The sequence below is a fragment of the Mesitornis unicolor genome, unplaced genomic scaffold, assembly GCF_000695765.1.
Source record: "Mesitornis unicolor isolate BGI_N332 unplaced genomic scaffold, ASM69576v1 scaffold724, whole genome shotgun sequence".
NCBI classification, from domain to species: Eukaryota; Metazoa; Chordata; class Aves; order Mesitornithiformes; family Mesitornithidae; genus Mesitornis; species Mesitornis unicolor.
This window is the reverse complement of record NW_010179206.1, coordinates 91,916-105,011: the sequence shown is the minus strand read 5'-3', so window position 1 is coordinate 105,011 and position 13,096 is coordinate 91,916. Positions and strand designations below refer to the sequence as shown.

The window sequence follows — 13,096 nt, the reverse complement described above, 5'->3', positions numbered from 1 at the left end:
CGTTCGTGGGGGGGGGGGGGGCAGGGGCAAGATTTTGTGGGGTTTTTTGAATGGATAAAGTTTAATCACTAAAGTTTCTAAATTAAATTATATCTGTGCATGAGATCTCTCCTGAAAAATCTGGGCAACTTTATACCACAACTCTTATCCTCAGAAACTTTACTATTTAGTCAGAAATGTCTGAAAATGGGGCCTTGCAAGACCCAATCTTTGCCAAGATGAACTTGGAAGCTGAAGCAATCTGGAACTTGAACATAATTAAGGGTACGTACTTCTTTACACTAAATTAAGCTAAAGACAAAATGAAAAGACAGCAAGATTTAAAATTTAGGCAAAGCTAATAGTGTCACGTACAACTAAGACAGTCTAGTATATTTCCTCTTAAAATGCTCTGAAGACATCAGAATTTTGCTAAGCTTCAAATGTTTGGGATGCAACATCCCATGCCTCATTTTTGCTTCAGGCAGATCATTCTTTCATGTGAAAAGAGGCAGGCATTTTCATAAACGTTAATGAAAAAGAAGCAACTTTAACAAAGGATATAATTTTCACCAAATATTTCTATGAAAAAGTCCTGGCATTATAAAAAGAAATGTACCTCTCAAGGAAATCTGCCTTGAACTCAGAGGTGTATTTTGCTATTCCAAAAATCCATGTCCCTGTGGGACAGAGCTCCTGTCCATGTGCTATGTGCATCCAGCTATGCACATATAGTTATGCGTGCTGGCTGCATCGAGCATGCACTCATGGCTCGAGGAGCTTCCTAACTTGAGGCAGTGAATAGTCAGCTCGGAAAACCTGCAAAAGCCAGGACTTTCATCTCCACATGTCCTGAATGACTTATGCCTGCAATAGCTGTAGCTACATCCTTTTCTTGATCTAACCACAGGAGCCCAAAGAAAAATGCATTCAATTAAGAGCCAAGAAGCAATCATGGGTTCTGCTCTCAGCTCTTCATCTCACCATTCATCCTTTGCACGTCACAGCCCTGAATATTGAGAAATAGCTTAGACTGTCCTAAGAAGAATGCAGTCTGTTTACAGAGATGATAAGAGAGATTGCACAACCATCACGCTGGAACGTAATTCAGGTCTCTAAATAAAGCAGCTTGAATATCAGTATTAACTAACCACTCTTATTCCCATTTAGGATCAAAAATGAACATCACCTATAGTCACTACAGTATACTTCCCTTCCTAAGACAGAAGCAGCACCAGAAGCTGGCATAATAATTCTACAGTTTTATTTGAAACCAAACACTGAAACACCTTAAAAGCACACTCAATAATACAAATTAAGCATAAATCAGGGCTGCACTTAATGCTTGCTGACCACAACTACAGAAAAGGTAATTTCTTTCCATTCTATTTCACTGCTTTTGTATATTAAAAAGAGTAAACAAAATCATATGCTGCTTTTAAAATTTGCTGGAATAGTACTTACTAGTAATCTGCATTTTAAAAGGCTTTATATTTTTAAAGGATTTTGGTTTGTTTTTACAAAAAATGTCAGCTTTGCTGGAAAATTGTACTTTTTTTTTGTAGGGAAGCCAAAACATTACAGCTTAAGGCTTCAGAACTGTTTCAGTATTGTCAGCTTTCTACAAAAGGGTGTATTTTTTCATTGAAAGGGTTTTATGAAAACATTTTGTCTCTTTTTACTGAAAAAAGTTCATTTTCACTGTAGAAAAATACAACCTTTTCCCAACAGTCCTAGCAAGATCTCTTACCATCCCAGCATCATGTCATAAAATACCATATTTAATACATATTTTAAACGTAGATAACACAGGCTACCTGAATTATCAAGATTCACTTCATTCATGATTCAAGTTTAACACTATGATATGGCAGTCAGTATTATCTGTATCACGTTACTATCCTTTGCTATTGTTTTCCTCTTCATTTTCCTACTTTTCTATTATAAACTGCTAGATTATGAAAAAGAAAATTCTAGAGATACATTTTTTCCCTTGGAGACCTCCCGTCCAAATACTGAACAGCGTTAACTTCACTTATCGGATACATTTTGACAAGATCATAACCCATGCTGGTGTGGCCACAGGTCAGTGAATTTTGTTTTGAATTTTGTTTCATTTGCTGAAGTCCAAGGGAATAAGATAACAGGATCCAAAGTCACATCAGCTGTCCTACATAACGCTGCTAGTGCAGAAAAATCCTCTGCCTCTGCCCTGCCCTTGCCTATGTAACCCTGTTAGGGTCAGTCTGATCCTAGGCTTTGGGTAGGCATGGAGCTGGAGTAAGGGCATATTTTTTGTGTAGTCCTTGCATTATGTGCAAGTACTGCTGCCTCTACACCTGGGGTGAGCACTCCTCTCCACTGCACCCCTCAGGGATGAAAAACACGCCCAAAGATGGATAAAGCAGAGAGCACACATGCACTGCCATATCCAGCGCACAGTACAAATGAAGACTGATGACTATAAGAATGTTTTCATGAAGGATGTAGCTACACCTTGAACCTCCACATGTCTTACAGCAGGAACACCCAACCTAGAGCTAATATGTGATCTATCAGGATAATTCATGTATTGAACTCTGAGCTGACCCTCTCACAGGGGAAGGTTGGAGGGTGTGGTGACAGATGAGGTCAGCCTTGTCTCAGAAGCAGGAGAGGCCATCCACTGCACAGCCCAGACTGACACTACTGACAAGCAATACTTTTAGAACAAATATTACCAAAACCTTCTAAGACAAACATGTTTTCATTAAATTCTGAATTGAAACTACCAGGGAAATCTCAAATGTGAGCAATTTGAACCTGAAAAGTAATTTGCTACTTTAAAGTTTTCATGAATAAGTACATTTACACTTAGTGCCTGCAACAGAAGATGATATAGGTGATCAATCTAAATGTAAAAGCCCTACTACTATGCCACAATTCATGTTTCTATACATTTAAAGTACCATCAACTAGAGTTGATGGGGTATTTTCAGTGAAACCAGAATTTTTGTAATATGTCAATTTGGATATGCCATTTGCTGTAGAAACAAACCTGTTCTAATCATCTTCCAACAAAACATATAAAGGATTCATTCAGTTGGGAAAAACCTGACCTGCAAAGCAAGCTTCTACTGGGAATCCAGAGTAGTTTCCTTCCACCTATCCCACTGAGTCACTGAAGATCCCAGATGTCCAACTGCAGAGCAGTCCTCTCCTGTAGAGCAGGCCCCAGTAGCACTGGGGCCAAGAACCAGGGGTTTTCAGTATAGCTGGTGTAGAAATTAAAAGCCCCTAAGATCTCGGACTCTGCATGCTGGTTAGGTAAAAGTGGCTTCTAACAACTCTGGGCTGCCAGTCAGTCGCCTCTCAGTCTACTGAGGCCATAGCTCAGGCAAGAGGTCTGAAAAGTGGGCTACCATGACCATACCACAAAATACATGCATTTAAAACACACTGAAAGGAGAAAGACTGGATAGAAGAAATTTAAATCAATATCCTCCTCACCCTTAAGTCACAAAATACCCACCTTTGACGTTAAAAAATGACCTTTATTACCTTGAGATAAAAAGCACCATTCGCTTATTTTATTTGCTACAAGTTATTTATCTACATATTCTGTGCAAATTTCAGTCAAATACAGAGGTCTGACCATACTGATTCAGTGGCCAACATGTTACCAGTGCTAAAGGTCAGAAATTACAGATATTTACTTACTTTTCAGTACTTGCATGTGGGTATAGGAAACAGAAATAAAATAGGGGAAAGGGCTAAAAATTCTGGAGTTTAAAACAGAAACCTCCATGAAAGTACTACTTGATGATATGATGGAAGGGAAAGAAACAGAATACCCCATGTTATTGTCACTGAGTTGGCCTGTGACTCAGTCTGTTCTGTTTCCAGCATACAACAAATGCAACCATTTTATTTTTTTCCTCCCTCACTGAAACATACAAGCAAATTTTACTGACAGACTCCTTCAGCTGCTAAGCCATTCTCCAGCTGAGACAGCCACCTACACAAGCTCTGAATTCAAGCCAATAAATTTAACCACTTAGGAAATTAAGTGAGAAAGTCATTATATTCAATTTTTTTCTTGAAACAGATGTTCCATTTTTCCATGAATTTGTATTTTTATCATAATAAACACAAGCTTCATTTTATGACACTTATGTATAGGAATTCAAGTCATGCTTTGAACAGGTTCTAAAAATAGCCTTTATTTTTTTCCTTTTCCTTCTAGTTGGGGGCCAAGCAATGTGCTAAGCATTTCCTTCTGGAAGGAAATCTCCAACAAGTTTGCCTCTTTATTTTTAGGCAATGCAGAAAACCAGATGTTTATTTAATTAAATCCACTCTCATACATTGCATTCAGAGATTTTGTAGCTGTTGTTGGGAATCATTCAAAACACCATTAGCTCTTACACATGCTCTGGAATTCTTACCATTTCAAGGACTAACCATGCATTACGTTTGAAAAGGATGCGCATATTAAGACTAGGGTAATTTTGCCAAATTGGGCACCCTGTAGTTGCCATATGATAACATCAAACCTGATCAGCTAAACTTCAGTAAACACCACATAACTCTACTAAAAACATACTATTTTAAGACAATGGCACTATTTCAGAGTTCAAACAAAAGTGAAATTCTAAAACTAAATATGGGGAGGGGAAGGTTGAAAGGAAATTACTGTGTTATGGTTCACAGAATACATTCTGAGCACAGAGAACAAGTCTATGTTTCATGTACTTCTGTCCGTATCATTACCCTTCCTTATTAGGAATTACCTAAAAAATTACCTTTTCTTATTAATATATTTCCAACAGCAAACATATTTGTTACTGTATGTCTTACTAAGGATTCAGAAGAAGCTTAATGCAGGAAAGTGAGTCCTTTTCAGGGACAGAGGTTTGAGAATAGCCAGTTATTAAACAACTCACATGACTAATAATGCATTGAGTTAATAACACTGTCACTTTATACTTGAGTGTGTTCATTAAGATGAGTTTGACAAATATCTAAGACTCAGGCACTGAAAGCAAGTAGCAGAATTTTAATCACTACAGTGTATTAGAAGTCTTAATTGAAAAGCTGAAAATAATAGGAGTGAAGTCAGTGATAGGCAATAAGGATTATTTAACAAATTTCCCTGCCATAAAATATTCAGCATTGTAGGCACTTAATTTGCTATAGCTTCTATCATGAAGTTACTGTACAAGCATGTCTAATGCATTTTAATGTTCATATACGCTAATCTATCCAAGTTATTGCTGATGACAGCACGTTCAAGGTAATTACAAAAAGAAGCGTATTTTCACCTAGTCTAAATAAGCAGCTGTCAAAGTATGCTTGCCTCTTTTGGAAAGTGTTAGGTCAACTAGATCTCCTCTCAATGACAACATGTAGAGGTTTACTTTATCTAAGCGCCCTTTCTTTTTCAAAATCCTGCAAACAATATCAAGGCATGATTACGCACTCTCTGTCATTTGTCTTTAATGTTTTAGGTTTTTTTAATTTGAGATTGAGGATTACAACTAAATTGCAGAAAGGTTTGTCTGAATACAGACCAGCAATTATATAGCTTTTGTACTTGCTAAAATTCCTTCCCTTGAGGCACAGTGAATTTCTGTGGAATGTGTTATAGTGACAGCCCTGTACCAAAAAAACTACAGGGCCCTGAACTCTGGCATAAGAGCATTGCTCTGCTCTAAATTACATATATCCCAATTACAGAAATGGAAGAGCAGTTCTTGAAAATGCTGCTACACAAGAAAAGAAAAAAATACTTTAAATGGTACATTTCAAGTCCCACAATGCGCTGAAGAAACACAATGAATTTGGATTAAAGCAAAATTAGTTGCTTAATCCACATTTAGAATGAACCAAATCTTCCCACACTACTCAATGAACAACAACCAAAGGTTTGCATAAGTCCACAGATCAGGAGACTTCATGTGGAGCAGGCAGGAAACAATTTTGCAGTGTCACAGGCAGTATTTAGGGGGTTCTTTGTTCAGTGTAATTTTTATGCTTCTTTCATGGCTTGCTCTGCTGAAGCCTCCTGGAAGGCAGGGGGAGACTGAACCCAGGGCTGCAGAAGCAAAGCACATCCTTAGGCACAGGAAGTTCAAGGAACGAACAGCAGGTGTGGTAACAGCAGGAGATGTGGGCAGAGAATAGAGCTGTATGGAAACTATTTTTTTGTTTCTGCTAGTTTATCTATTACCATGAATATCTCCTTAAATGCGACTATTCAATATTCTAATTTTAACTTGTCAGACTTCTTGGGGAACTCTGTCAGTTAGTCCAGACAGGTTGATCTCAAAGCTTTCTCTGATTCAGTGTCCCTAACTTTTCCTTTCCTCTGCACTGCACAAAGGCCATTTCCCACTGCATAGCTGATCAAGCCTCAGTCTATCAGACTAATGTGCAAAAAATGCACTTGTCTTGCTACCTTTTCCAGCCAACAAGCTTTCCACAAAGCTTAAAAGGGTAAAATCTCTTCCTCTAGGTCTCAGGAAGCTCTCTTAGGAAGTGAAGTAGCACAACTGAGCAAAGTATTCAAAAAAAGTGAACTACTTCCATGTTGAAATTTGTGTCTGAAAAAAACCTGTGTATTATATTCAAAACTGACTTTTAAAAAAATGTTTACATTGCTTGCTTTATATTTCTTTTACTGAAACTTCACTTGTGTTTCCCTTCCACCTTAGTGCAGGCAGCTCAGATGTTTCAATATAAAGCATCTAAGGCAATTTAAAGATACACTCACATCTACATCTATCTTTCTGTATAAACTAATTATAGTACTTAAAACAATACAAAAGGAAGATTTTGGTGCTGCGACTACTTCATCTTCTTGTTTTCTAGGGCTAAGGGTGGTTCTGGTTACTACTGAAAACTAACTCAGAAACAGCTATGATTTCTTCACAAAACTAAACTATTAAAGCTCTTCCATTTGCAAGCTATAAAAAAAAAATCATCTTACACAGATTCTACTTAACACATTACACATGTATGTTACTTTAGCTCAGCCAATAGTAAGGGCCTACCTACAAGCTGACAAAAACTTATGGACTCAGTGCTTAATAAATAATAAATAATCAACATTTTTTTTTCAACCTGGCAAAATGCTTTTAAGCAGGCATTGACAGCAGTAAAATCAGAGCAGCAGTTAAATTAGGCTTTATAGATGTGTATCTGTGAACACATACATGGTGATGTAAATTATCAATATTCTAAGTCAAACACTAAACAACTGCCCTCTTTCCTGGAAGCCTGTTATTTTATACAGTGGTGCTCAGTTATGGACAACACTTAATTTACAGAGTAGATCCCCGATAAAAGCTGTGATTTCAGAGAACTGAGGTGTTGACAGTACCTCAGGATCACAAAAACAGTGCAACACATGCTTGCTGAAAACTGTTACTCCCTCCTCAATACACAAAGCCACAAGTCTTATGACAGTACCTCCCATCCTTCAACATGAGACTGCCATTCTTCCAAAAACTCTAGTTTTTCCATTTGTCTCTTGGCCTCATTTATGTTGGAACAGACAGCTTTCATGGCCTGGAGGGCTTCCATTAGTGCCGCGTAGTCACTGTGCTTCCTTGGAGTCCGCTTCAGTAACTCCTATTTAGACATTAAAAAAAAAAAGAAAAAAGAAACCTGTCTTTGATCTCTAAATGTACATTACAGGAGGCTTAAATTGACTAGGATACAAAATGACAAAGTAGCCAGACTTCTCTTTTACTAGGTGGAAAAGTAATTAACCCTCCAGCATAGTGTCATTGTGACACTGAAACTCAAAAAAATACATTATTAATAACAAAAATAATCACTACTTAGAAAAAAAGTTCGCATTTCAGCTACTTTCTCCCCCCAACAATGTATCTTCATGTTGAGCCTCGTTTTCGTTTGGCTTTGGGTTTGCTTTTTTTTTTTTAATATATTCCGCAGGATGGAACTGTTCAACAGCAGGGATAACAACTCTGCTTAAAAATGTTTGTTTACTCATGTCAAAATTAATACCTGCCTTTCTGGTAACTCAGGGCAAAACCCATGTTCCTTTATCTCCACACTATTGTTCAATGTACACCAGAGCCCTGAACAATAGCTTAGGTGACTCATTGATTTCAGGTGGTTCCTGGTAATGGCAGCCATACTAAAAACCAGAAGTGGAGTTGTCAGATTTCTCATCTCAAACTACCAACTACCCATTTACAACTGGACCGACTTATGGACAGCCTTCAGTGTGCACCCCAGCTGAGGCGTGGGTACATTCTTCTGGAGCTCTAACCCTGCTGTCACCACACCCTGTACTTGAATTTATTTAACATATTTGTTTTATCACTCCCTAGAGTAATTCATTAGTCATTTTCCCCTGTTTTGTCTGTAGATCCTTCATTCAAAAAATAGAATGTAAAAATAATTCTAATATAGGCCAAGGGAACTGTAAAACCACAGATATCTAGGATGACTCAAACCTCACTGCAATTATTATATACTTTAACGTTATTGTTTTAAAAACCTTTATTTTAGCATGTTTACTTGTAGGTTTTTATGCCAGTGCAATGAAAGGTACATGCCTCATAATTGGCAGTATTTCAGAATTAAATTCATGCATGCATCGTGAAAAACACTGTCCAATGAACAGGTTTCAAGTAGCTTCTAGAGCAGAATCTGCTCTGGCTTTTCTTTCACGGTTTGAAACAATAAACAACATTAGAGCTTAATTTGTCAAGCAAAAATTTGTTTTAAATATTTACTTTCCTGATTATGATATTATTTTATTTTCTAACATGGAAAAATTTCAGCAACTCAGAGGTTTTACTATTAAATGTTTATCAGCACATTTAACATTTTTCATTAAGTTTTAAGTTGTAAAAGTAAGGTAAGAATATACACAGAAATTTGCATAGAAGGACCTACAACATCTCATTGTTACTCTACAGTTTTCTTACAAATAATTTTCAAAACTACTTTCATTTACAATTTGCCAATGGTAAATTAGAATTATCAAAGCACGTCACTAACAAGCTCTACTATCCCAAGGATTTTCAGCAAGGGCATGGTCAAACCCAGCTGAAATCAGTCTCATTAAACTCCCTTAAACGGCTCACTTCCACTCCACAGTGGAGAGGCAACCTTATGAGTGGATGCAGAAGGGAGTGAACCATCTTGACCCAGCCAAACTCCTCAGTTCTTTTAATACTGATGTCAGAAGACCTGCCATGAGCTTTAATGAGAGCAAGGCTGGGTCCAGTATCTAATAAAGAGATTATTCACTGTATAGAGAGATTGTTCCTGCAGTTCGGAAATATGCTTAGCAACCACTTTAAGACAAAGTATAAAGTGCTAAATAAAAATCTTGTAAGTACCTTCAAAAGAAGGGGATACTTGCATATTCTCTGTATCGGCGTTACTAGATATCCCTCCAACGGTACGTCCGTGTTCTTGCGTCCTCCAAGGAGCATGCAATTCTAGAGTGTGAACAGTTTCACAAATTATTAAAAAATCTTGAGAAAATTATCAGAAATAGAGACAAGGGCATATGTACACTGCAATATTAACTAACCTATATATAAATCATATACATATACATAATGAGAGAGGTTTGCAACACTGTCAAACGAACAGGCTCAGACACATGCATAGACAGGTACACTGATTGTCATACATGACAAGGAAGCCAAAATGTCATTATGCAGGCATCTCCCCTAGGTACATAAAATGCTAAAAACACACTTCCATACTTCAACAAATAAAAATAAAAATAATTGATAGTGATCACTATAGGTGCTGTTGCTTCCAAAAGGTGGGTTCACAATATTAAGTAGCATCAAAGATGGTTTGAAAGATTTGAACATGGACATCCTAATACACACCCCCCAAAAAAGTGTTCTGTTTACATGCTTCTATATTTAAACATGATATGCAATGATTAAAATATCCTTAGTCATAGGCCAAAGAACATGTAAGTTTTGACAAGACATCCAACTATGGAAGCAGAGAATATATGAAATACTGAGTGGAAGCATCCATGAAAAAGCAGCTGAGAGAAAGAGAGAGACAGAGAAAAGAACAAGGGCTATTTGGGATGATGAGGTATGCAGGAGACATCACAGCAAATGTTTGGAATTGCTGGAATTAGTGTTAGTGCATAAAGACCTAAAGTAATGATGAAAATAATTTTATGGAGAGATCAGAAGGAACTGTGATGCAATGGTATGAGATAATCTACGCCTTCAAAGAGGAGATGTCTAAACTGAGAACACTAAACAAAAGTAGTTTTACACAGCCAGATGGTGTGTTGACGCAGGCCACAAATCGGGATGCAGACACGTTGTTGATGGAACAGAGGCTACACAACTGGGTGGCCACTTCACTCAGCACGCAACTCACATACCCCATAACCGGCGCTGCTACGGGTATCTCTACACCCACTCTTAAGCACTTTGTACTCATGGTTAACCAGCTTCTGTCTTATCCTAAAGGAACCTTTATCCTAAAGGATCTCACTTAACCTGCCAAGAAAAAAGCTTTACTGATAAAGACTGAGCAAGGTAATGACAATGCAGACTATAGGTTTACAGTCTCTGTGCTTAAAGGCTCAAAAGTCTGGATTCAGCTCCTGATTTTTTATAGATAATCACATCTCTAATGACCTGAACTGTTCTGACTGGCTAGAAGGCTTCAACTGCACTTTCAAATCGCAGAGTCAGACCTCCTGTTCTCTAGGTTAGACTGCTGACGCTAATTCTACAGACATGTCCTGAATCTATGAGGAACCCAAAGCAGATGTGAAAACCCTCTGCCTGTGCCCAGGAGGATATGACACTGACAAATCAACAATGGCCCCAACTGCATGCTTGGCTTCCCTTCTCACAAAACAAGCTCTTTGCAATCTTTCTCCAGAGTATTTTGCTTTTTGTCTCTGTAGTCAGCATCCACCCTTTCTTCTTAAGTCTGGCCACGCTGCTACCAATACAAGAACCACATGTGTGAAACTTCTCCATCTGGGGCAAGGTGAAGGATACTGTGTCAAACGCTGAAGAAAAATAGGACAACTTTGAAGCTGTTTTTAACTACAAATGGAACACTGCTGAGAAAGAGACTCTTAGCAGAAAGGCAGATGGTGCTTCATGTCACCAGTACGCCCTACAGTAAGGAAATTCCCAAACTGCTCATTAACTTGTCTGTAAGTAAATGCAGCTAGGAAGGGAATCAGATCCAGTACCTTGCAAAAATTTAGAGAGCTGCAGTAGGACAACTTCACCAAGAATTCTGTCTGCAACAGTAATGAAAGCCCACTGCATGCTAAAAGTAATTAATAAAATTAAATAAAACTTGTGATACTGACAGTATTGACATAATCTTATTTTCTAACCATATCCATGATGCTTTGCTGATAGTATCATTTGCTCTCCAGTCCCAAAATGCATAATCAGATCTGACCACTCCAGAATTTGATATCATATCCACAGGCAGCTTCTCAGGTATTTAAGTTCCAATACAGTAGGCCTCACACTTCAAACCTGACCTTGTTATCACAGGACACTATGAACACAAAAAATCATTCCACACTGAATCCTTCTTTTAACAACTAATGACAGCTATTTGGAAACTCAATATTTACATGGAAACTTGCTTTGCTGTGGGAAACTAATGAGCACTGTCATACTTAACACTTTAAAATCCCTCCTTATATGTCTTATAAAGTAAAAGACTAATTGTGTAGCTGTTTCTTTTGACCTCAGACCAAGTCAGCATCTAAGATCAGGATGGTTACTCTATGATCCATAACAAAACATTTTTACATCTGGCACAGCTGTGGCTACAGTACCAGAATATGGACCTTCTCTTCAGAAGTTCTGACAAGCCCTTCAGCTTCCTTTCTATAATTTCTTTCCTTATCCCTTCTCTTATATCTTATCCTATTCTTCTTACTTTCTAAAGATGCGGCTGGATTTACACCCTTATCTCTTGGTCAGCAAGTTCAAGACACGCTGCCTAACACCGCATTATGCACAGATCCCAGTGCAGCAGTGAAAATAGAATGCACACAACTCCTTCCTCTGAAAACACCACCCTCAGTTGAAACTGCTTGCTAACCACTTGCAGGTATGCTTGTAGTTGTTATATGGTGAAGGAGACAGTGCTAACAATTCACTGCCCGGTCAAAAAATATTGTTAGAACACCAGTTCAAAGTTTATTTACCAAAAGAAATGTCCGCACTGTTCTTATTTTGTTAAGATCAAGCAGAACTTTCTGTGCCTTCTCGTGGTTACTGCAGTATTCATCATAGATACGGAATTTCTCTTTCTGCAGAAACAAAGAAATACATTGTTCTTCACTTGCCATTTTGATTTTTTTTTTAATTAGTAAAACATGGAATAAACACTTGTCAAAGCTGAATAGCTAATATAGTCTTCATTTTGGAAATTCAGCTCTTCCTTCTATGCTTATTATTTGAAGTCCAGACTCAAATTAGAATATGAACAGTCTGGAAGCGTCACTTGGGAATTTCAATCATTGAATCACAGAATCACAGAATACCAGGCTGGAAGGGACTTCAAGGATCATCTGCTCCAACCTTTCTTGGCAAAAGCACGGTCTAGACAAGGTGGCCCAGCACTCTGTCCAGACAAATCTTAAAAGCGTCCAATGCTGGGGAATCCACCACTTCCCTAGGGAGATGATTCGAATGGCTCATTGTTCTCATTGTGAAAAATTTCCCTTTTCTGTCCCATTAGAATCTCCCCAGGAGTAACTTGTACCCACTACTCCTTGTCTTTCCCATATGACTCCTTCTAAGGAGGGAGTCTCCACCTTCTTTGTAGCCACCCTTTAAATACTGGAACATGGTGATGAGGTCTCTCCTAATCTGGCTTTTCTTAAGGCTGATCAAACCCAGTTCTCTCAGCCTTTCCTCATGTGACAGCCTTCCCAGTCCTTCAATCATTTTTGTGACCCTTCTTTGGGCCTTCTCCAGGCTGTCCACATCTTTTTTGTATAGCAGGGACCAAAACTGAACACAGTGCTTCAGGTGTGACCTGACAAGTGTTGGGATAATGACTTCTTTATCTCTGCTGGTGATGCCCTTTTTCATACAACCCAGCATCCTCTTGGCTT

At 38.1% G+C, this 13,096-nt stretch overlaps 1 protein-coding gene across 1 annotated transcript in view; it reads right to left on the bottom strand.

Moving 5' to 3' along the window:
• The window catches only part of PREX2 (phosphatidylinositol-3,4,5-trisphosphate-dependent Rac exchange factor 2), a gene marked incomplete at its 3' end in the record, with an annotated part of 93,705 nt that overhangs the window by 30,641 nt on the left and 49,968 nt on the right, over positions 1-13,096 (bottom strand). The window contains exons 4-6 of the mRNA XM_010182671.1: positions 12,182-12,286; positions 9,342-9,443; positions 7,432-7,593 (exon numbers count right to left, since the gene is read on the bottom strand). Of these exons, the coding sequence (XP_010180973.1) occupies positions 7,432-7,593; positions 9,342-9,443; positions 12,182-12,286 (369 nt within the window). The remainder of the gene's footprint in view (positions 1-7,431; positions 7,594-9,341; positions 9,444-12,181; positions 12,287-13,096) is intronic.